Here is a 24810-nt window from a genome sequence, read left to right as displayed (position 1 = left end):
AGCTCTCCAGTGGTAGTATAAAAGTTGAAAGAAGAGGAAGACAGTGGCGCCTGGGTGGCTCAGTCGGTTGAGCGGCCAGCTCTTGGTTTCAGCGCAAGTCATGATCTCAGGGTTGTGAGATCAAGCCTCCCCCCACCCCCGCCCCCACCTCGTGCTCTGCACTCAGTGGGGAGTTTGCCCCAGACTCTCTTCCCTCTCCCTGTGGCTTGCTCACGTGCTCTCTTTCGCTCTCTCAAATAAATAAATAGAATCTTAAAAAAAAAAAAAAAAGAGGAAGACAAAGTAGACTGAGAAAGAGTGACCAATAAAGCATTACAAAACCCAAGTAATGTGTGGTGTCCTGGAATCCAAGTGAAGAAAACGTGTTATGGAAAAGAGAATGATGAACTTGTCAATTGTTTAAATTTGTGAAATAAGATAAAGACAAAGAATTGACCTTTGGGTTTAGCAATATAGAGTTTATCAGTGTTCCTTAAAAGAGCAATTTTAGTGGTGCAAAAGAGTCAAACTTCTTAGAAGAGTGGGTTTAAGGGAAAACAGAGGCAGGAAATGAAGACAGTGATAGAAATAATTTTAAGATGTCTAGCTGCACAGAGAGGGAGATAATCCATAAGAGACTCTTAATCATAGGAAACAAACTGAGGGTTGCTGGAGGAGGGAGTGGAGGAATGGGGTAATTGGGTGCTGGACATTAGGGAGGGCACGTGATGTAATGAGCACTGGGTATTATATAAGACTGATGAATCACTGACCTCTACCTCTGAAACAAATAATACACTATATGTTAATTAATTGAATGTATATTTTTAAAAAAGAAATCTAGTTGCAGAGAGAAAGAGAGAAATGGGATGGTAATTGGCAGGAGAAGTAGGGTCAAGAGAGTTTTTTGTTTTTTGTTTTTTAAGATGGAAAAAATAACAGCATTCTATGTACCAACAAGAAGAATCCAGCTAGGATGGGAAAGTTGATGCAACAGGAAGAAAATCATTCTTCGGAGGATGGGATCTATAGTATAAAACTACAACCATCAGACCTGGTGGCAAGTAGGGGCATGGACTTTGTTTCATGGTGGGACCATCCAGATGGTTTTGTGCTTTTTCTTTGGCCGTGTTCTTCAGCACAGTGTAGCCTTGCAGTAGTTGGATCATTTAAATTAGTCAGAGTCGTGGTTTTACCGAGTGAGAGCGATACAAAGAGAGGACAAGGGAGTTGCAGATGTTTACAAGATGGGTTATGAAGGAAGAGAGTACATCAAGGAAGTCAGGAACAGTAAAAAGGTGGTGCGATCAATGGATTGGAGGATGCATGTGTTTAACCATCTGGTACATTTGACACATCTTCACTACTCCCACTTCCCTGCCCTTGTTAAAACGGTGGCTAAGAACACTGTCTGGATTAGAGTTCTGGCTGTCAGTTATAAGATCTCAATTCTGTTCCACTTTAATTTTGTTTAGCCCTGCCCAAAACACATTGACTCAATTGCTGTGGTTTCTTTGCAAAGGTCTTGATATCCAGTAAGGTGAATCCCAAATCATTTTTCAACATAAAGGCAAAATACATTTTCAGGAAAAAAAGAAGTGAGAAAATTCACTACTAATTAAAGGAAATACAAGAGTGTTCTTCAGGTAGAAGGAAAATGACCCAAGATAGTGACTTTGAGGTGTAGGCAGAAGTAAAGAGCAAGAAAAGGACAAAAACAAAGATAAATATAAGTGAACATTGACTCTATAAAGCAGTAACATTCTCATTAAGAGCTGTAAATAGAGAAAATCAAAGTATATGACAACGATGGTGTTCAAGTCAGAGATAGATGAATGAGGTTTGAGAGTCCTAAGATATTTGCATTGTTGTAAAAGAGAAGAAGGTAGCAATAGTTGAAGATACCTGTCATAATCTTCAGAAAGGGGTTAACTATTGAAGAGATAAGAGAATACATACTTAATAAGCTAAGAGAAAGGAAGCCAAAATAATAAAAATATTCAGTAAATCCAAAAGAAGGTAAAAATTAAGATCAAAGAAGAAAGACAAAATGAATGGAACAAATGGAAAAAGTAAGATAACAGAGTGGTGGTAAGACAACTCTCTAAAAGTGAGAACAAAGGAGAAGTATTTCAAAATCCTACCCCAAAGAGAAAATTAAGATTTCTTATAGCCTGAATACCATCAAGAAATCCAGCTTACCACAGTGGCTTAAATCTGGGCTTTGAATGAGTGACTAACTGCATGGATGTACAAGTAGGGTTGTTTCATTATTATCAAATAAATATTAAAGGAGCCCTTGGAATTGGCCTTAACACAGGCAAACACAGAAACACAGTCATGTCAGCATGGCTCCTCTCTCCACGAACACCCACTTGTCCTAGATTCTCACTTCCGTTCTGAAACGCAGAAAACCCATGATAAGCACTTTTTCAGGGACCACTTTGTGAGTTGACTCAGACAGACAGGCAAGCACATCTCGGAACTAGGAGCCTTTGTTTGCTTATTTTTTGGTTTTAGTTCAACAGATTGCTAACCGCTTCCTGTACCTGCCCTTTTATTCCCCCAAGATTTCTTGCATAGAAACCAAAGAGGCTATTATCCCTATAGTCTACTGACTTTTATAATGTCCTCCAGCTACCATCCAACCTTCATTCAAACTAAAGAATTCCAATGGCTTTCGTCCCTCTGGGGACGAAATCCTGTCCTTAAAAGAGGGATATGACTACCTGTTAGGACTCCTGAAGAGCGGGACTTCTGGTTGATCCGAAAAAGAATCCTCATGGTGATGGTAGACTGGATGAAGAAGAATAGCTATTCTGAGGAAAAAGTACTAAAGTAAATTCATTTCTGTCACCTAATTCGAGAATATGTCATAGTTTCAGTCAACCCCTAGAATGTTCTTCCAGGCACAGGTGGCCAAGCTCCAGATTAACAGGCAGAGCAGGATGGAGAGGAGTGACCCGTATAAGAGTGAGCATCAGAGCGGCTCCCTCCTCCTTCTTCCTCATCAGCCTCTTCTGATCTTTGAGCCATAATACTTGTTTATTAGGTGCTTCCTATGTACTGGGCACTTTTGTGTTTAATCCTAATAACACTCCTATCTTATGGATTCAGCCACTGAATTGATGAAATAAACTACCCAGATTAAATAAACTGCCCAAGGCCAGACAGCTAGTAAATGGCAGAGGGGAAGTTCATAGCGGGGTCTACCCAAAAACATGAGTTCCTGTGATACCTTGCTCTGCTTTAAGGTTCTCTGGGAACCCAACAAAGTCATGGGATGACTTTCATACTAATAAGGCACCATGGAAGGAAGGTAATGTTGCTACCTGATCAGGAGGAAGGAAGGGCATATTTGTTGAGTATATACTATGTTTTAAGCATAATACTAGGTGTTTGCCTTCCTGATTCATTTATTCCTTGCAGTAACCTGGAATGGGAGTTGTTATCCTCATGCTGTTTATGAGGAGACTGAGGCCCAGAGAAGTGAGCAAAGTGTCCACGGTCACATAGCTTACAAGATGTGAAGCTCTAGGTTTGAATCCCACTGGCTTCAAAGCCTTCATAATGTTTTGCTTTCTTTTCAGAGACGTGTCCAGAAGTTAATCAGAAGGGATGGGAAGGTCATACAGGGGACTCAAGCAGGCGCGAGGGGCAGAGACCATGTAATATAGGGAGAAGTCTGAGATCAGAGTAGGGAGGCAGGGGAGGACACTGGAGACTGGATTCTCCACCCGCTGATACAGCCTCAGGCAAGACTCAGCCTCGCCTGTGTCCATTTATTCTTGTAAAAAAAAAAAGGGGGGGGGGAAGAAAAAGAAAAAAAGCGGGTTTTAATTAGGTGATCTCTACCAGCCTTTCCAGCCCTAAAGTTCTGTGTCTCTAAGGACTCAGAGGGCACCAACAGCGTTTCTCTTCTCCCAGGATCTGTTGATTCTGGGTCGTCCCGGAGATGGTGGGGCTCTGGGCCCCCAGCACCAGACCTGAGGACGCGTTAAGTAGAAGGCAGGTCTGGGGCGCCCTCCTCGGCTCCCCTATGATTGTTGAGGGTCCGGAAACAGCACCCCACCCCGCACGGGTGTAAAAAGAAAACTGAGCCCCGAGAGAAAGTGACAGTCACTTCTGGGGGCTCGGGTGGCCCGCCCGGCGAGGCTCTCCCAGCACCGAGCACCGGGAACACCAGGCTGGCGGTTCGCCCGGGGGGGGGGGGGGGGGGGGGGGGGGGGGGGCGGCGGCGAGGGCCCCCGCGGAGAGAGCCCGGCGGGTGGCTGCCCCGGAGGCCGACGCTCGGGCCGGGCGACAGCGGGAGGCGTCGCTGGGGCGCGGCGCGCCTAGGGGGCGGGGGCGAAGCTTCCGCGAGCAAAGTCCAAGCCCCACGGCCGCAGCGCTCCGCGCGCCCGGCGGCTCGGACAGAGAGCGCGAGGTCCGAGGTGAGTCAGGCCAGGCGCTCTGGGCCACGGCGGGAAACCCGGGGCCGCCGCGCGCGAGACCCGGACAGCGGGGCCTCCGCGCGGCGCCCCTCCGGCGCGCGACCGTGTGGCCGGCTCGCACGCCTCGGTGGCGGGCTGTGGGGAAGCTGGTTGTACCCTCGAGCTGTGCGGGGGGCGCCGGGAGCTGAGGCTGTTGATTTCTCCCCAGGTCGAGATGGATCTTGAGGCGGGAAGGAACGGAACCGTCCCACGGCCCGGGAGAGCGGAGGGCGACTTTGAACTGAGCCCCAGCAGGTACCTCCCTGGCGGCCGCCGCTTTCCTTACACGCGCATCAGCAGGGCCCCATTCGGCTTCGGAAAGTGGAGCAATCTGTGGATGCTTTTGTGTCGGGGGCTTCTCTGCAAGGGTCTTGTCTAAGGTTCTGACTTTCCTCAAGGAGTGCCACGGAGGCTCCTTTTGGAGCAGGCTTAGGAAGAGGCCGCCTTTAAAAGTGCCGCTTCCCCACTTTGTGCGGGGTGACTCGATGAATACCAGTGCCGGGTAACATTCCCTGCATGATATAACTCAAAATCTTTACAGATAACTTTCATAAACATCATCCGAGTTTGCTTGCCCTAGAGCATCAGACACCGACTGTGGATGGTCGCGCTTCTTGAACAGGACCCGTGAGGCAAGAGAGCGACAGCAGCAACAGCAACAAAAACCCTCCTCCCCCTGTGAATTCCTCTTCCGCCAGGGTTATCGCCTCCCCCTACCCCTCTCTCAGCACCTCGAAGGTTCGCGTTTCTCCCGCCCGGGCAGTGAGGTGGGGAGGGGGACTGTGGGCAGCCTCATTCTTCCAAAATCAGTGTTTGTTCAGAGGCAAGGGGGCAAGCCTCAGCCCTTCATTTGCTTGCTGGTTCTCTGAGTCTGACTGGCTCTTCGAGGCCCTCGTTAAGTGTACTGCATAGGCCTTAGTAGGGGCAGAAATGACCAGTCAGTGGTGTGTTGTCTTTGTTTCCTCTTTCAGTGGAGGAATCGTGAATCATTTTCACCTTTAGCCTCAAATAGTTTCTGAGGCGGTTATGGTCTCTGAGTTCATGCCAGCCCACCCAGGACTGATTGACCTGTGTCATCAAGTAATCACCCAGAGGGACAAATTTATCAGGTTGTGTAGTGTGTCCTCAAGCTGCAAGGAGCCTGATTAGCCAACTGAAAATATGCCTCCCTGATGTTTAAAGAATCATTTTAGTCTGTTAACTTCTTCCTACAGTGATACTGCTCTGTTCATTCTAACCACCATGGTATTCATTCATAGAAAATTTAGTTTGCCAAAGAGAATTAGAAAACAGATGGATGGTATTATTTCTACCAAGGGGAAAAAAATGTGGTTTTCATCAGCTGGCAATATAGGCTGGGATTGACTGTGAATCTATAAATAGATGGCATTTTTATGAAGGCTATTTATGTACTGCACTGGCTGAACATTTGATGAGTGCACAAAGGAGCTGTCCCTGCAAAAGATGCAGTAATCCCCAGAACTCAAGGGAGTTCTCAGAAATGAAGTTCACAGCCTTGTATTGGAAACACAAGAAAACAATTCAGAATAGAAATACAGAAAGTTAATAGTAAGTTAAGATTGTGAGATTAGGAAAGTACATGTTGAGACTAATTTTTATTAAAAAAAAATCAGATCAAAGCTTATTCATTCCAAGGAAGTCAAGCTCCTTCCAGTTATTTAGGGCAAATGGCAAGTCATATGCTAGTTCCAATCATCCTGCTATATTGCCTATGGCACCTTCTTTTGAACAGATTTAGTGGCAGATGTCTGTCTGATTTTAACAAGTGTTCTAAATAATTTGGGATCAAGTTTTATGAGCAAAATTTATCACCTACCTAAATTAAATAATTAAATTAAGCTAAATAAAAGCATTTCAATTTTAAAATTCTCTATCCTTGTGGAGTTTGCATTATTGTTGGGAGGACAGACATAAAGAATACTTGTGCAAAATAAGAAAGCTACAGCAATTAAAAGGTAATGAATGCTATGGAAAATGGTTAATCAAGGCTAGGGAATTGGGGAGGGCAAGGAGGAAGTAATTTGCAGTTTTAAATAGGGCGGTTAAGATAGGTCTTATTGGGAAGGCAGTATTTGAGGAAAGACCGGAAGGTGGTGTGTGGGTGTCTGAGGGGACAGCATTCCTGGCAGAGGTATCTGACAATATAAAGATCCTGCTGTGAAGATGTGTTTGGTGTGTTCAGAGGACAACAGCAGAGAGGCCAGTGTGGCTTGAAGCAAAGCAAATAGGAATAGGAGTAAGATATCTGGTGAGAAGATGCCTTGGTGGCTCAGATGGTTAAGCAGCTGCCTTTGGCTTAAGTCATGATCTCAGGGTCCTGGGATCGGGTCCCACAATCAGGCTCCTGGCTTAGTGGGGAGTCTGCTTCTCCCTCTTCCTCAGCCTCTCCCCCTGCTCATGCTCTCTCTCTGTATCTCTCTGCCTCAAATGAATAAATAAAATATTTTTTAAAAAAGAAATGTGATCCGAGAGGTGACAGAGACATCATGTAGGGACCAAAAACCCAATGTAAGAATTTTGGCTTTTACTCTGAGAAAAATGGGAGCTGTTGTAGGCTTTTTGAGCATAAGAGTAGCATGATATGACTCGAGCTTGGGAATGATTATTTGCATGATGTGTTGAGGGCAGACTGAAGTTGGCACAACTGAAAGTTGAGAAACTAGGCAGGAGTTCTCCTGGGCTATTGGGATAGCAGTAAAAGTAATGAGTAGTGGTTGAATTCTAGTTGTATTGCGAATATAGAGCCAACAGGATTTCCTGATACCGCTCCCTCTAGTCCTTCAGAAGAGTAGACTTTACTCTATTTTTAGATCAATACATATTTTTTATCAACAGAAGAATTTAATTATTTGGCAGATACTAACCTATGTATTTTCTTTCCATGTATGAGCTCTGCAAGGCAGGTGACCCTTTCTCATTCATCCAGTTATCTCTGTAGTACCTTGGACAGTTACCTTTGCACTTGGTGATTGCCTTGCAGTTTGTTAAACTGGTTAATTTGGACATTTTGTGGATATCACTGTTTTATATTTGAAAAAAGTAGATGTGATAACTACTCAGGTTTATATTCAATGACTGTGAAGCATTTGGTAACAGTTTTAAATTCAAACAATTATATATATATATATATATATATATATATATATTTTTTTTTTTTTTTTTACAGCAACCAAGACAAGAAAAAAAAGAGAATGATCCTAATTGGACCATTAACTTTGGTAAGCCATGAAATATTATATATGAGTAATTCTTGTTTCCATTCAAATTTGGTGCCTTGAATCAACAGATGTGGAGTCAGTACTTTATGATTGTCCTAGGTTGGTCATCAACAGACCACATTTTCAAGGTAGTTGATAAAAAAGGTAGGGATAGGCTAGCTATGAAACAGAGCAGAGCTAGGACTTGTGTTCATAGCACCTCATGCAGAGATGTGTTTTCCTGAAACAGATCTCTGCATTTGTTTTACACACACACACATACCCAAAATTTGCTTAAAATAAAGCAAAGTGATTGTTAACTACAATCTATACAATCTATAACTAAACTATAACTGTTAACTATCTATAAAGAGAGTGATTGTTAACTACAGAAATTTAGAAATAAGGAAGAAATCTATATTCATGTTTGACTTCCAAGAAAATTGATTACATATGGAGCAACATTTAGAGATTCTGATTATGTTTAACACAATTGTCAGTGGTTTTCTGCTAGTACAAGGCAAGCCAGTATATTTTTGGGAGAAGTCTAATCTGGTTTTCATTTGTAATATGTCTCAGAATGGTGGGCCAAGAAAGTGTTTCCCACTTTGAGTAAGTATGATGGGTTTCAAACTCTGACCCATTATTCCATAGCAAAGAAGATGGTATTAAGTGGCATGTCAGCTGAAACCTCCAGCTTAGTAAATAAATGGATGAAAAGGCACAAACATTCTCAGTCTCAAACATTGGTGCACATTTCTCATGTCACAACAAAGCCCCTATTCATTCTCCTCTCCCTTATTGTTGTAGTGTTTTTATTTTAAAAATTTAGTGCTTTAGAGAATAAATTGTTTATAAAACTAAATCTGCTTTTAATGTACATGTGTTAAATCTGCCTCCTATAGCAAATAAAACACCACAAACTTTGAGGCAAGAGCTTAGTACATTTAACTTGAACTTAAAAGTTAAAATTTAAATTAAATTGAGATATAATCTTTTCTTCCTTGGAATAGATACTTTTTTTTTTTTTTTTCTTGAAAGAGGTTCAGGACAAAACTGTTTCTAACAAGAATTAGAAATTCATTGTTTGGTTGAAAATCACTTAAATTTAAGTTTGCTTAAGAAACTGTGCTGTTGCTGTGAAATGCTTATAATTTCAAATTTAAACTCAGAGACAGTGAAATTTTATTTAAATAGCATGAAAAGCATTTAAAATGATTCTCAATTTTATGTAAATTTTCACTAAAGAGAACATGACATGATGATCAGATCCTGTGCTTGTAACTGTGGTCAGTAGACCCAAGTGCTCTATGTCCCTTCCTCAGAGCCACTAAAATGAACCTTGGAAACACTAGTCCTTTTTCTAGCAATTTTAGGCATACTTCTTTTTTTTTTTTTAAGATTTTATTTATTTGACAGACAGAGATCACAAGTAGGCAGAGAGACAGGCAGAGAGAGAGAGAGAGAGGAGGAAGCAGGCTCCCTGCTGAGCAGAGAGCCTGATGTGGGCCTCGATCCCAGGACCCTGGGATCATGTCCCGAGCCGAAGACAGAGGCTTTAACCCACTGAGCCACCCAGGTGCCCCTTTAGGGATACTTCTGCATTTACTCTCGACTTTACCTGCTCCCCTTGATCTGCTCCAAGCTTCACCTAGCTTCTGACCCTTGTCTCTTTCGGCACTCTTGCTTGCCCTACGTGTTTGATGATGGAATTTGGCCTCCCAAACTGAATTCTGGAACTCTGTGAGAACAGTTTGCACACCCTCCTCCCCACCAAGTGTGTCTGACCTCAGACTGTCCTGGCCTGTTGACCCTGTTTGACTCAGCTTCAGCTCTCAAAGACCCCACTCTGCCAAGCCTGACTTGTGACTCATTCTCCCCATGATTGTGTCTTGTCCCCAAAAGGGGGTAGGGTGAGAAAACTGGGTGACTCAGTTGATTAAGCATCTGCCTTCAGCTCAAGTCATGATCTCAGGGTCCTGGGGTCAAGCCCTGCATCAGGCTCGCTGCTCAGCAGGGAGTCTGCTTCTTCCTCTCTCCCTCCCCCAGCTCGTGCTCCCTCTCTCCCTCTCAAATAAATAAAAAATCTTTTAAATAAATAAATAAAAAGGGACAGAGGTAAGGTATAGAAATGGAAATGTATGGGAAGGTAGATGTAATCTAGAAGACAGAGGAAGAGAGAAGACGACAGAAAGACCCATAGAATGATAGTAAAAAACTGGAAGAAAACATGAGAAATGAGACAGGGCTAAAAAGACAATGAGGGACAAAGTCTTTGAAGTCCTCTGACATTGATTGGCTGGTTAGTTCTTGGGCATTGTACATGTCACTGTAGCAACTAGTGTCTGCCTTCTAAGTGATAGTACTAAGTACACCATACACTGATAGTACTAAGTACAGTAGGACCCTTGGTGTGGCCCACCAGGCATTTTTTTGCCTCTTTCTAACATCAGCTCCCACACTCTGCACTCCAGGATTTCCCCTGCAGGGAGTTCTCTGAGCACTGCATGCGGTTTCCAGGTACCTTGCTATTCTAAGCCTAAATACCTCCAATTCATCTGTTCCCCCCAATTCTTCTTCAGCAAATTCTCCCTTATCCTTCCAGATTCTTCAAGGAGCATCGTCTCCTTAAGCAGAACTTCCCTAGAATACACATGTAAGCACTCCGTAATGCTTTTTCATTTCACTTCTGAGCTGCCTTTTAAAAAGCTACCTGAAACCTCTTAAGAGGAACTTATCCACAAGACTCAGGGGATCTGTTTCCTCCTTATTGGTAATTCTTTCTCTGAAATATTTTGAATATTGTTTTGAAGGATGTGATGTGTGTATACTTAGTGTTTTCTCCTAGCTGTTTTTAACTCACTACATAGTAGCTCTGGAAGATCAAACCATATTTCTTCATGGAGCTAAACTTTTATCCCTTCTGATTATATTATAATCATTCAACCAAAGAAGATACTGATGAAACAGAATCAGATTATTTCTTCACAGGATATAAAACAAAGAATCATAAAATTAATCTGTCAATAATTTGGATGGAAATCCTCCTTCTTCCCTATTACATTTATCTGCAACTACTGACCTTAAATAAAGTACTAACCTTAAGTAATATTATTGACCTTAGAGGAGCCTGGATGGCTCAGTTTGTGAAGTGTCTGACTCTTGGTTTTGGCTCAGGTCATGATCTCAGGGTCCTGGGATCGGGCTCCTGCAGGGCTCTTGCAGGACTCTGCACTCAGCAGGGAGTCTGCTTAAGGACTCCCTCGCTCTTCCTCTGCCTTGCTCCCCAACCCCTACTCACTCTCGCATACGCACTCTCTCTCTCTCTCTCAAATAAAATAAATAAATAAATAAATAAATAAATAAATAAATAATTTTTGTAAAAAGTACTGACCTTAAATAAAAATCCAAAGAATATATAGTTGCAGAGAAAGAAAAAGTCTTTTCTATAAAATATTCTTTTATTTCCTTTCTTTTTATTTTGTAGTTTCGGTATTCTGACTGGCAGGATAAATTATTGATGTCCCTGGGCACCATCATGGCCGTAGCTCATGGAGCAGGTCTCCCCCTCATGATGATAGTTTTTGGACAAATGACCGACAAATTCGTTGGTACTGCAGGAAACTTCTCCTTTCCGGGTAAGCATTTGTCTTTTTTTTTTTTTAAACATACATTGTACTCCTTTAACTGGATGAAAGATCAAAGGTTGATTTTGCTCTTTCTCATCCATTTGATTAATGGTTTGCACTCTGTCTAACTCCAGATATCACTGAAGAAGTTATAAAATTCTCAGAAAATTCCTTGAATACTCTTTAAATTTCAACCACTAGACCTATCCTGTTTGACTTTTAATACAGAATAAGGAAATGTACAAAAACCTTTGCATCTAAATAAAGCAGGGAAATCCCTCTCCTTGAGGAGAGCGGAACTGTCCTCTGAGTATACCTATGCGATGTCCCTCCCTTTGGTGATGACAGACATGTTTCAAAATACTTCCGTTAGTATGGCCATACTTCTTAGCTACACTCAGCTTGTAAATCTTTTGCTGGATTTCTTTTTCTTTTCTCTCCCTGCACCCTTTTTGTCAACATTCTGTCCATCTTCTGACTCTAATGTGTGGTTCAACCAGGTTGACTGGAGCTTGATCTAACACTTCACTAAAGAGTGAATGGTGTCAGTATGAGAATGATGTGTTTTGAAACCCACACAGAGGAGTATAATTACTAAAGAGCCAAGGATTCTCATAAGTTAGTGTCACCTGTAAGAGGGGCTGTGGCAACAGCACAAGAGTCAGGTTCCAGTGGACAGAGTTATTTTCATATTAGCCATGTTCAACACAGATAGTGAAACCTTGATGCTTTCTACCAAGCCTCATGGCCCAGCTCCTCCCAAGAGACCTTGTGGGCACTAGGCCGGAGAAGATTGAAGGAAGCTATATTGGCACACAGATGGTGGAAAGAAGGGAAAAAATTTGATAAAGAAAAGGCAGCTTACAATGCAAAGATACCTAAGAAAAAGTGGACTCTGGCATTTAGATCAGTTGGAGTTTTCAGGGTTTGCTGATTCAGAACTATGTATTTGGTTAGCATTGCAGAACTTAAGTGTTATTACCTAAGAGAATAGGATTGCTTGATTTGTACAATAAGGTCTATTTACATAAACATTAATATCTTTTAGAAATCTAGTAAAGATACCTTTTAAATTTTTATTTATTTATCTTTATTAAAGATTTTATTTATGTATTTGTTAGAGAGAGAGAACGCACACAGGTAGGGGGAGTGGTGGGCAGAGAGAGAGAGGCTGGGATCCCAGAGGGGACCCTGGGATCATGACCTGAGCCGAAGGCAGATGCTTAACCAACTGAGCTACACCCAGCTGCCCCTAAAGAATAGACTTTAAATAAACATCATCTCTACAAGATGAGCGACTGAGTTCTGCTAAGGCTAAGTACATATAGGTACCGATCCTCTCTCAACTTCCATGATTTTTGCTAAACTCTAGAACTCTCAACATACCAGTGAGCTCTCTGGATTTAGACTGAGTAGGAAATTTAAAGATTTCACTTTCTCCAAAAAGGTATGACAATATTATCTTTACAAACTACTAAAGAATGGGCATTGGAAATTAATAACATTTGAGGGACTTCTCATCGCAAATCCTCTAAGACAGCCTATAAGCCTGATGTCAGATGTGGCTGTGGAAGACCAAGGGTCATTTCATCTGGAGGTTACAGAAAGTAAGTTGGCAACTCTGGGGAGTTTATCACCCCAGCAATACAGGTTTTTAAGTGATTTGCTCATGCCATTCCCCTCAGATACCTTGAATTTGACCCTGGGCACAGCACATGGCACCTGTCTGCCATGCCCAGCTTCAAAGCTACTTGGTTGCATAATTAGAAACAAGTAAAAAACAAACAAACTGTTCCAAATAAGAAAGTTGTGGAGTTATTCTGGTCCTAGTGAAAACAAAAACAGGACTACTAAAATGGGTCCAAACACTAACTTATCTGTGTTAAGTGTAGGGCATTATTTTAACCTCATTTAAAAAAAATTTAATTGGGGGACGCCTGGGTGGCTCAGTGGGTTAAAGCCTCTGCCTTCGGCTCAGGTCATGATCCCAGGGTTCTGGGATCGAGCCCCACATCGGGCTCTCTGCTCAGCAGGGAGCCTGCTTCCTCCTCTCTCTCTGCCTGCCTCTCTGCCTACTTGCAATCTCTGTCAAATAAATAAATTAAAAAAAAAAATCTAAAAAAAAAAAAAAATTTAATTGAGATAAAATACATAACAAAATTTACCATCTTAACCATTTTTAAGTGTGCAGTTCAGTAGTGTTAAGTATATTCACACTGTTGTACAGTCAATCTCCAGAATTTTTTCATCTTGTAAAAATTGAGACTCTGTACCCATCAAACCACCAGCCCTGCATGAGGCTCTGTACTCAGCACGGAATCTGCTTGTCCCTCTCCCTCCCCTGTCTTGCTCTCTCTCTCTCCCTCAAATAAATACAAATCTTTTTAAAAAGGCACTTTTGGGATGCCTGGGTGGCTCTGTTGGTTAAGCATCTGCCTTTGGCTCAGGTCATGATCCCAGGGTCCTGGGATCAAATCCACCATCAGACTCCTTGCTCAGTGGGGAGCTTGCTTCTCCCTCTCCCTCTGCTGTGCTCTCTCTATCTCTCTGTCAAATAAATAAATACAATCACTTTTTAAAAAGTCTATTCTTAAAAATTGTTGGACTCTTGGACAGTTAGACTTACTGGGAGTCAAATAGGAAGGGACTGTTAAAACAAGGTTTAAATTACAAGAGGGTTTGACAGTGAATGATTGTGAAGAAAGCACATCCTGTCAACAGAATAAAGCTCCTCAGTGACAAGGTTTTTCCCTCACAATGACTCAGTTGTGCAGAAACTGAGTTATGTGTGTTCTGCATCCAAAACCTCAATGACAGAGTCAAAGGAGACATTTTTTATGCAGAGTATCAGGAGCTTAATATATTTTATGTCAAGTATGTGTAACTGTAATGATCTAGAAAATTCTGTAGAGAAATCAATATACACTGCATGCCTTTGTATTGCCACGTGGTTGAGAGGAAAAGGCATTTTGGAGACCCCAGTTATTTTAAGTAACTATACGTACTAAGTTGCCTGGACAAACACCAGCTCTTTGCTTTGTGCTGGATATTTCCATGTGATAAGAGAAGTTCTAGGCAGAACTGAGGAAGGCAGAAATTGATTTGAGACTTACATGCGACAGTTTGGACTCTCTGTATAATGTCTCCCTAGGTAATCCTTAAGATATGCATTTATTTAAACCTTTCACTTACTAGCTGTATGACCTTGGGCAAGTTACTTAACCTCTCTGATTCTTACTATGCTCATCTTTAAAAGGTGATCATAGACTTACTGATAGAATTAAATGAGATGTTTACAAAAGTATCTAGATGATAGTAAATGATTGATAAATATTGGGGAAAACTAACTGTGAATACTTGGAAAAGAAGTGACAGCTCTAATCCATCCATCCACGGACTTTATGAGAGCTCTCTAAAATGAATAGGCAACGTCAAGAATTCTCCATTTCCTTATTCTGGGAGGCATTCCGGCAAACCGGAGTGAGACCCAACCTAGCACATTAGAATCAAATGGGGATAGTTTTTAGAAATGTGATGCTCTAGACTCAGCCCAAGGTTCTGACTGAACTGTTCTTGCATGAAGCCTGGGCAAATGTATTTTTTTCAAGCTGTCCATGTGAGTCTAATAGGCACATAGCACTGAGAACCCCTGAACCAGGTGACTTAGAGATTGTTTATGAGACGGAGGTATAACAGGTTAGCATCTGAGAAGACCAGGTCTAGTCCCTTTCAAATCTAGAGTCCCATTAGATTTCCAGATCTAGAATTTCAGATCCATAGGTCCATGAGATGTCTAGATCTAGAATCTTATGATATTTCCTGATCTAGAATTTCAGATCTAGAGTCCCATAAGATTTCCTGGTGTAGAATTCCAGATCTAGAATCCCATGACTTTTCTGGGAACACATCAACACACATCTGCCTTACCTTAGTCCTTGGGCAGCAGAAACTTTCCTAGGAGCTCCTAGGGTTATTAACCCAGGCCTAGATTGCCATTCTTGGCTTGGACTCTGAGAAAGGAGCATTTCAAATTTTGAATGCCCATTGATTCTTATTTCCTACGAGAGAGAATCAGTCTGAGTTATAATGTGCTCACTGAGAGAATGTAAACATTTGAAGGAGGCATTTAGAGGAGACTAAAATTCATTCAAGATTCTACCTGATTTTTAAGTTCTGGGGGAAAACTAACCCTGTACACATATATATGTGGCCTTTCCCCAAAGTTTGAACAATGATTTCCACCATTACCAAACTTTAAATAGCTTGTCTGCCTCTAATTCCAAATACAATTCCAATTTGGCATCTGAAGTCTGCCATATTTAAGAACTCAGGGAGGAAGTGAGCACACACAACTGAACTGATAAGAACAGAAGTGAAATAGGGTCTGATTCCTCAAGGACTTGAAAGCTGATGGAGAGCTAGATTAATAAGCAGAAACGTTTTACCATGAACATCAGTGGAAGTTACAGTTTTGAGGGAGAAATTATGCCATAGTCAGGGCTGCATGACTGGTAATTGATCGTGACAATAGTTTAAGTTTTAAATAAGTTTTTAAGTTTTAAAGTTTAAGTTTCGACTTTAGCCCCTTTGGAAGAAGATAAGGAAGATACACCACAACCAGAAAACATGACTATGGGGTTATTTGCATATGATAAGTGAACAAAGACTAATTTCTGTCTTAGCACCGTGGTAAATAGGGAAATACCTACTCTGGTATGTTTTCTCAGCAGTGCTGTGGTGATTATTTTGTTCTATTATTTTGACATGGACTGTTTTTTTTATACTTTTTCGTTTTGTGGTTGTGTGTTTTTCAATTTTTAAAGACTTTATTTATTTATTTGAGAGAGAGTGAGAAAGAGCATGGGTGGGGCAGGAGAGGGAGAAGCAGACTCCCCACTGAGCAGGAAGCCCAACTCTGGGTTTGATCCCAGGACCTCAGGATCATGACCTGAACTGAAGGCAGATGCTTGGCCAACTGAGCTACCCAGGCGTCCCTCACTTTGTGTTTTTTAAGAAGTGAAGAAAATCATTACCGCATGAAACCATTGGTGTGGTATGAAGTTAGGAGCTATATGTATAGTGTTAGGACTCTCAGCCTACTTGCTAACTGTGTGACTTTGGATAAGTTACTTTATCACCTGTGCCTCAATTTCCTCATCTGTGAAATGGGAATTCACAAAGGAGTCCTACATCATAAGGTTGTGGTGAAAATTAAATGAATTAATACATGTAAAGTGTTCAGAACAGAGCCTGGCAGATAACAAATGCTCAATACATGCTAGCTATTATTACAACAGGATTGGCACATAGACATTTTCATCAAATTAGTTCAAATTAATATACAATAATATTTCCTTCCAATCAATACCACTTTAAAAATACCAGAATATAGTTTTGCCAACAAACAAGGTGTGGAATCCAGGATCACAACCAGTTGCCAGTGAGCAGCTGTGGTGTCTTTAGACAACTGACTTATCTTCCTTGTCTCTAATTTTCCCTCCTTTACAATGCATGTAATTCAGCCTTTGTGCCCCTGATAGGAAAAGGAAGCACCTAAAGGAAAACACACATGTATTCAAATAAAATTAACAAAAGCAATTATCTATAAAGTGCATTTGGCCTCTAAGAAAAAATGCCCCTTAAATTCTGTCCTTTCTCTTGAAACCATTTCTTTTTTCTTCCTCTGCCTTCTATATGCTCTGCCTGCCCTCCATCCACTCCTCTCTGCTGCCTTAGGAACCTGCTTTGCTAAAGTCCTGAGACCACCAGGATCAGGGACAAACCTAGGAGAGCAATCTTTCCCCATCTGGGCCCTAGATGTCCTGCATCTAAACCTGTGGACTCTCTGTTGAAGCAAAGTGAAAAGTATTCATTGAGGTTGAAAAAAAAAAGAAGATTTTTAAAACCTGGTAATATCTATTAATAGTTCAACTTTTCAAAAATGTCTTATTTTTGTTTTGTTTTGTTTTTATTTAGTGAATTTTTCATTGTCAATGCTAAATCCAGGCAGAATTCTGGAAGAAGAAATGACTAGGTAATTGGCTAATACGTACATATATATATATGTAGGTATTCTATATATCAATATACATTTATATATATAAATATTTATGATGTACTTTTAAAAATGTTTTATTTGAGAGTAATTGCAAACTTTCAGAGAATTATAAGAATATACAAAGAGCCTCTGTATACTCTTTACATTTTATTATATTCTTTGACCTATTGTTATCATTGATTTTTTTATGATTTATTTATTTTAGAGGGAGAGAGAAAGAGAGAGAGAACATGAATGGGGTAGGGGCAGAGGGAGAGGGAGAGAGAGAATCTCAAGCAGACTCCCTGCTGAGAGTGGAGCTTCAGTCCAGGACCCCAAGATCATGACCTGAGCCAAAAATCATGAGTCAGCAGCTTAACTGACGGAACAACCCCGGCATCCCCTGGCCTATTGTTATCATTTATACCCATTCCCTTCACCTCCACCATCTGAAGTAACTTGCATACATCATCATGGCCCCTTACTCAAAAATACTTCAGTGTGCTTTCTAAGCATAGGATACTCTCTTCATAACCGTAGCACAATTATCAATGTCCGCGAAGTTAATACTGATACAATACTTTGATCTAACCTATCATTTGTATTCCAGTTTTGTCAGCTGATCCAATAATGTCCTTTATGGCATTTTTCCCTTCCGTCATCCTTCTTTTTTTTTTTTTTAAGGTTTTATTTATTTGACAGAGAGATCACAAGTAGGTGGAGAGGCAGGCAGAGAGAGAGAGAGGGAAGCAGGCTCCCCGCCAAGCAGAGCCCCATGTGGGGCTTGATTCCAGGACCCTGAGACCATGACCCAAGCTGAAGGCAGAGGCTTAACCTACTGAGCCACCCAGGTGGCCCCCTTCGTCCTTCTTAATAGAAATCTCAAAAGCCTGTGCTATAATGTTTATATGCTTACTTACCAATTAATCCTGCTGATTTAAATGAGCTCCATCCATATGCTACTGCAGGCCTGAAAGGCTTCTTTCTGGAAACAGTTTGTAAAATTATATAAAAAGTATCTTTGAGAGTATCAAAACTGAATTTGTTCTTTTCTTAAAATTCTATTTATTTGAGAGAGAGAGAGCGAGCATGAGCAGGGCAGAGGGCATAGGGAGAGGGAGAAGTGGACTCTCCACGGAGCAGGGAGCCCGATGTGGGGCTCAATCCCAGGACCCTGGGATCATGACCTGAGCTGAAGGGAAATACTTAACCAACTGAGCCACCCAGGCACCCCAAATTTGTTCTTTTTAATGATACTAACTTTCCTCTAATTTAGTTAAGACTTCGCTCAAAGTTAGTTTGAATTTATGTTTTTGGCGTACTATTAAAAAATATTTTTGAATTATGCCAGCGATCAAGAGGGTTTTTTGTTTTGTGTGTTTGTGTGTGTGTGTTTGTGTTTTGTTTTGTTTTGTTCTTTTGGCAGGGTGGGGGGGGTCTTTCTGTAAACAATACAAGAACACTTATATTAAGAACCATTTCACATGCTCAATCTGTTTATTCCTATACCTGTGGTATGCGAATAGTAGTGAACTTTTTCAATACAATAAGATATACAAGTCTGGAATCTTAATTATGAAAGAAGAATTACATCATATCTATAAATTGTCAGTATCAGTTTTAGGATGATCCATTAACACCATTATTTTTTGTGATTAACCCCCAAATGTGTCTGTTTTCTGGCAATTCAAGTGAACAGATTTGCCGTCATCCTCTTACAGTTTAAGAAAGAGAAGAGAAAAACATTTCATGTGTATTTGTTATGATGTCCTACACAATCTATATGATTTTGGTAAACTGAATCCCCAGTTCTGAAGATTTTCCTGAAAAAGATGAATAAATAGGAGTATTTAAAAGAAACTTCCTAATTATTTTCCAGGTATGCGTATTATTACTCAGGGTTAGGTGCTGGAGTTCTTGTTGCTGCCTATATACAAGTTTCATTTTGGACTCTGGCAGCCGGCCGACAGATCAGGAAAATCAGACAGGAGTTTTTTCACGCTATTCTACGACAAGAAATAGGCTGGTTTGATATCAACGACACCACTGAACTCAATACACGGTTAACAGAGTAAGTGTATTGTTTATGTCACACTTTCATAATGAAATTAACCACTAACTATGTGAAATGTGCCATGATTAGATTTTAAACTTAAAAAATTACTAGATGAAACATTTGGATACATACAGGGAATAGATCACCCAACAGCCGTTTCTAGCATCTGTAGCTTATGCCCCCGTGCATTTTCCTTATCAATTAGTTTGTTCTCCTCAGTGATTTAGTAGGTTAATTTGAAGACAGGGCTCACATCTTATATTTGTTTCTCTCTCTGTGGAGCTTGCTACAGGGCCTGGCAGATGTCATGCATTCAATTAAGACGGTTGAATGAATGAGTACACATGTGAATGAAGTCACAGCGAGGCTTGTCTTCACTTGTTCAACAAATACTTGAGGGCCTATTACATGCCACATACTCTTCTAGATGTTTATGATATACCAGTGAACAAGACAAAGATCTCTGCCCTCCTGTTGCTTACTTTCCAGCAGGGGGAGATAGATGGCAGACTTTGCCTTACTGGGATTCCTGGCAAAAGAGTCCTGAGCAAATGAAGTAAAAAAATCAGGCAAAGTCAAGGCATTTAGGACCTTGTTGGCCTCACTACAGACTTCAGCTTTGACTCCTAGTGAAATGAGCAGCCATTGGGGGTTTTGATCTGAGGAGGAACACGCTGAGACCTCCATTTTCAGAGGATCGCCCTGGCTGCTGTGTTGAGAAGGGAGTGGGTTGAGGGTAGGGCGGAGGGTAGAAGCAAGTAGGCCTTCCTTATTAGTGTTGCATGCCCTTCTTGATACCTGCTTTTAAACACATGGATTCATACGCTCAGAATGCTAGTGTTTCTCGAATGGGATTAACTAGTTTAATAGCATCAACTTTAATGATATGAACTTCTTAGAGTCATGAACTGAACCTGAATTTCTTCCTTTGTGCAGTATTTAGGTGGGGAAAAAATCTCATTCAAGAGGCTAAGACTGTGAACGAGGCTTGCCGTAGTGTGAACGAGATTTACCTATGTGTTTGTCAGATGTCTGCTTCAGCCCTCTGATTGAAGACCTCCTGCCTGTAACCACTTAGGTGTGATCTTTTTTAGTGACATCTCCAAAATCAGTGAAGGAATTGGTGACAAGGTTGGAATGTTCTTTCAAGCAGTAGCCACGTTTTTTGCAGGATTCATAGTAGGATTCGTTAGAGGATGGAAGCTTACCCTTGTGATAATGTCCATCAGCCCTATCCTGGGACTCTCTGCAGCTGTCTGGGCCAAGGTGTGTGAAACGGGGGCATTTTCCTGTGTGTTAGCCCACACTTTCAAGAGTTATTTTTTAACATGCAGGGTTCGGGTTCTTGTAGTTGTCCATATCTGTGCGACATGTCAGTTGAAACCACATTTAAAAGCATTCTGTTAATGCCAGATGCTAATAAATAATGTTAATAAAGAAATTCATTTTTAATGTGATTTTAAATGTCAGTTATTATCTCAATTATGGATTTTTTGCACTGCTATTATTTGTTCGGGTAAATCTGCTGACATAGTAGTTTAAACTGCTTAAACGGTTATGTTCCTACTTAAGGAAACACAATTTTAAAACCTAACATTCTACCAAACCATTGCATGAATATTTTAAAAAATTAAAGTTTGGATTTATTTATTTTTAACTGTTACCTCTGACAGTTAGGTGGCACTCTACCAACTTGGCCATGCCATAAAAATGTTTGTTAACCTGTTCTACTTCAGACAACACTGCAGAGTTGAGAAATGTTACTGACCATTTTGCTATTTTGGAGGTTGATGATTGCTTAGTGACTTACTTGTATCTCTTTTATTTCGATCATTCCTTTACCTGTCTCCCGCAATACCTTGTTTAGCCATCTTATTATAAAGCAGAATGCCCATGAGTAGATCTGGAGGCATTGTTCCCATAATACTTAAAATCATGATATGATAAAGAATAGTGACTTTCCAAAGCAGTAAGATTTTATTTTAGTTCATTTTGCAATTAGCAGAGAAAAAAACACAGCGGATGTGGAACTTGACATTATTCCTCAAGGCGCTATTAGAGAATTATACATGGATTTTCTGTTCCTGACTGCTCTCAGGGAGCGTACCACCAGCGGGGATCAGATCTAGCCTTTGTAGGGGGTGGAAGGAGTCCCAGGGTATGGGACGCGGACTGTTGTTCACTTCATGACTTCAGTGTCTGGAAAGGGATAGGGTTTGGGAAGAAAATGCAAATTAAAGAGTTGACCAGACTGCCTTTTAACTTTTCTCCCCATTCGAAAGTCACGAATGTTTCTCCTCATATCTCCCTGTATCCAGATACTCTCGGCATTTAGTGACAGAGAGCTAGCCGCATATGCCAAAGCGGGCGCCATGGCAGAAGAGGCTCTGGGGGCCATCAGGACCGTGATAGCCTTTGGAGGCCAGAACAAAGAGCTGGAGAGGTCAGGAAGGTTCTTTGTCCACTAGATCAAAGAGCCCACCTTTGCATCTTGTTGCTCATCTTTTGTTGTGTCTACTACTTTCCTTTCCTTAGTACTAACCCCTCCCTCCCGAAATATAGGGACCATTTCCTGATGTCTGGAGTTTAATGTCAGCCTCTAAAGCACGGTTCTTACTCTTTTTATGTTCCATGGACTCCTTTGGCAGTCTGATGAAGCCTATGGACCCTTCCTTAGAACAGTAATTTTAAATGCATAAGACAAAACACAGAGGATTACGAAAGAAACCAATTACAGTGAAGTACAGTTTTCAAAATATTTTTTAAACTGTGATACAGTAGATATCTGCCTTTGCTGTTAGCATATTAAATAATAAGAGCAAACTCTGGGTTCAGTAACTAGTGTAACTCTGAAGTAGAAGTGCAGGTGAAAGATACTTCAAGATATTTGTTTCAAGTGTAGCATGATATAAAAATGATCCAGGGTCTCTATTGGCAACAAAGACATGGTTACTGCTAATTCTGCAGTGGTTTGTTGCCTCTGCTGATAATCCAAGGAAATGCTGCCTTTCAGGTACAAGTTCGTGAAAATAATGATATAATTGTTTCCACATTCGAATTCCTTGACCATGGATCCCAGGCCATATAGCCCTGCTCTACAGGAACCTGATAGCCAAAAACCAAAATGCCCGAACAAAGCCCACAGTAAAGGCAAGTCTGCTTTTCTTTAACGCCCCCAACCAGTTTTCTTTAGCTAGCATGCCCCAGTACAGTCAAAGTATGATTCTGCGTCAAGTATTCTCTCTTGCCGTCCTGCTGGACTCCCGATACCCACAACTTTTTGCAAGAGAAATTCTCTGGAAATTCTTCCTCCTCAGAAGCCAAGTTGCCCCCAGTTTCCTCCATTTTCTTTTCCTCTTTTCCTTTTCCTGAAGCCTTCTTCACAAGCGCCATGTTCCGGTTCTCTAATCTCTTCCTTTTTCTCTCTCGCTGCTGCTTCCTGCACACAGTAGCCCCCACAGAGCACACTAACCCTCCCTGGGACCTCAGGATGGGAGTGTAATCAGTACCGCTCCATTAGCCGCAGTAAGCAAGCCGCCTCAGCGAAGGTAATTACAGCATGTCCTCCACTGTCACCGGAGCCTGGTGTCACATGGGGGCTGACCTGAATCTCCCTGAGCCTTGGGGCCCAGCCACAGGGGACTAATCACAGGGCTGGAGGCGGCCTGCCACGGGCTTCCCAGGGACACAGATCTGCGGAAGGAAAGCAGCGCCCCGAGCTGGGCAGGGCACACTGAAAAGTCGGCTGCTTTGAGTAATCAAACACAGAAACTTTTTGGTGGCAAATGCATTTAAAAAAACAAACAAACAAACAAACAACTAATGAATCTTCAACATCTCATTTGGTTAAACTAAAAAAAGAAGTGTTTGTTTTTGTTAAAAACACACTATTTTATATGATATTTCCCCAGTCTCATTTTATAGACATGTATTTTTTCCTAATTTTAGGCAGCCAGAATTAAGTTTTACACACTTTCTGTACCTAGCATGGAAAGGTAGATTTAATTTAAACTGATGTAAACAAAAATCATAATTTAACAGACCCACTGTAGATATTTATATCTTTGTATCAAATCCTAGAAGCCAGAAATATGAATTTTAATTACTACTCAGAAATGTAATATTATGAGCACTATTCAGGGAGAGATTAAATACTAAAACAACAGTAGGAATAATGAGAGGATTAAGAATCCCCAGGTTTTGCCTAGTGTGCCAGCACTGTGGTAACTACTCTCCAGAATTCTCTCTCAGTATCAGAATAATCTTGCAAGGTAGGCATTATTAACTCCATTTTATAGATAATGTAACTAAAATCTAGAAAAACTGAGTAAGAACCCCGTACAAAGTGACCACTTTAGAACCTTGTGCCCTGGCTTGACAGTGGAAGATCAGTCTGACCAAAAAACAAAAAAGAAAAGAAAACAGAAAAAAAGAAGGCCAAAGTTTAACACAAGAATGTGTGAAATTGCTCACCCAATGGGGCAATAGAAGAAGTCTTTTCTCTTCTCTAGAGAAGAGAAATTGAGCAGTGTAAAGAATCTGTTTTAAGCACCTGAAACGTATGTAAGTTTTAGAGCCGTTCTCATTTGGTTTGGTTTCTCTTCTCCCACCTGAACCTCGGCTCGTGATGCTGGCCGGGAAAGTGATGGCAAAAGCTCTCTCATATCCCAGGAGAGGAGTTCAATCCTGGAACAGCTACAGGAACCCTGGTTAGACTGTGAGGGACCAAAAGAGATGAGTCCAGGCCAGTAAAGAGAAGGCTCAGATGGGTTCTAGTCCTGGCTGATCCTGAATTGGTCTGATTGCCAGGAAGCTGGGTTTCAGTAGGGTTTCTTACTTGGTTGGCTCTGTTCCTTGAACCTCCAACTACATAGGAGGCGAATACGGCTCTGATTATAGATTGTTTTCTTGTTACAACATCTTCCCCTCATTTTCTGGTAGGTATGAGAAACATCTAGAAAATGCCAAAAGGATTGGAATTAAAAAAGCTATTTCAGCAAACATCTCCATGGGCATAGCCTTCCTGTTAATATATGCGTCATATGCGCTGGCCTTCTGGTACGGATCCACTTTGGTTATATCCAAAGAATATACTATTGGAAATGCAATGACAGTAAGTAGTTTTCCTAATATTTATAAGAAACCAAAAATACTGTTTATCCATCTACCTTGTGTTTTCTTTCATACTCCTCCTTTTCAAAGAATGAGCCTGAGTATAGGCTTTTTTCTTTTGGTGAATCTTTGCTCTGTCCCATGGGCAGAGCTGGCCTTCTAGAATACTCAAGGCATAATTATGAGTTGAAGGCAAAAAATTAGCATGTAGTTGGACCACTTGAGAAGCTTTACAACATATAAAATAAAGTAAAAATTGAATGGATTTATGAATGAACAAATATGGATTGGAGGCATCCTCTTTCTG

General features: G+C 41.1%; 1 protein-coding gene across 3 annotated transcripts in view; it reads left to right on the top strand.

Moving 5' to 3' along the window:
* The first annotated feature begins 4626 nt into the window (after window positions 1–4626).
* Window positions 4627–24810, top strand: part of LOC111155264 (ATP binding cassette subfamily B member 4) — a 65836-nt gene continuing 45652 nt past the window's right edge. For all 3 annotated transcript variants that reach the window (XM_022515383.1, XM_022515382.1, XM_022515381.1), the window contains exons 1-8: window positions 4627–4706; window positions 7639–7690; window positions 11157–11307; window positions 17275–17332; window positions 19215–19406; window positions 20486–20657; window positions 21710–21834; window positions 24333–24504. In XM_022515383.1, the coding sequence (XP_022371091.1) occupies window positions 4627–4706; window positions 7639–7690; window positions 11157–11307; window positions 17275–17332; window positions 19215–19406; window positions 20486–20657; window positions 21710–21834; window positions 24333–24504 (1002 nt within the window). The remainder of the gene's footprint in view (window positions 4707–7638; window positions 7691–11156; window positions 11308–17274; window positions 17333–19214; window positions 19407–20485; window positions 20658–21709; window positions 21835–24332; window positions 24505–24810) is intronic.

Source organism: Enhydra lutris, unplaced genomic scaffold, assembly GCF_002288905.1.
Source record: "Enhydra lutris kenyoni isolate GAN:26980312 unplaced genomic scaffold, ASM228890v2 scaffoldscaffold40, whole genome shotgun sequence".
NCBI lineage: Eukaryota > Metazoa > Chordata > Mammalia > Carnivora > Mustelidae > Enhydra > Enhydra lutris.
The sequence above is the reverse complement of the archived record's forward strand: the minus strand, read 5'-3'. Positions and strand labels throughout refer to the sequence as shown.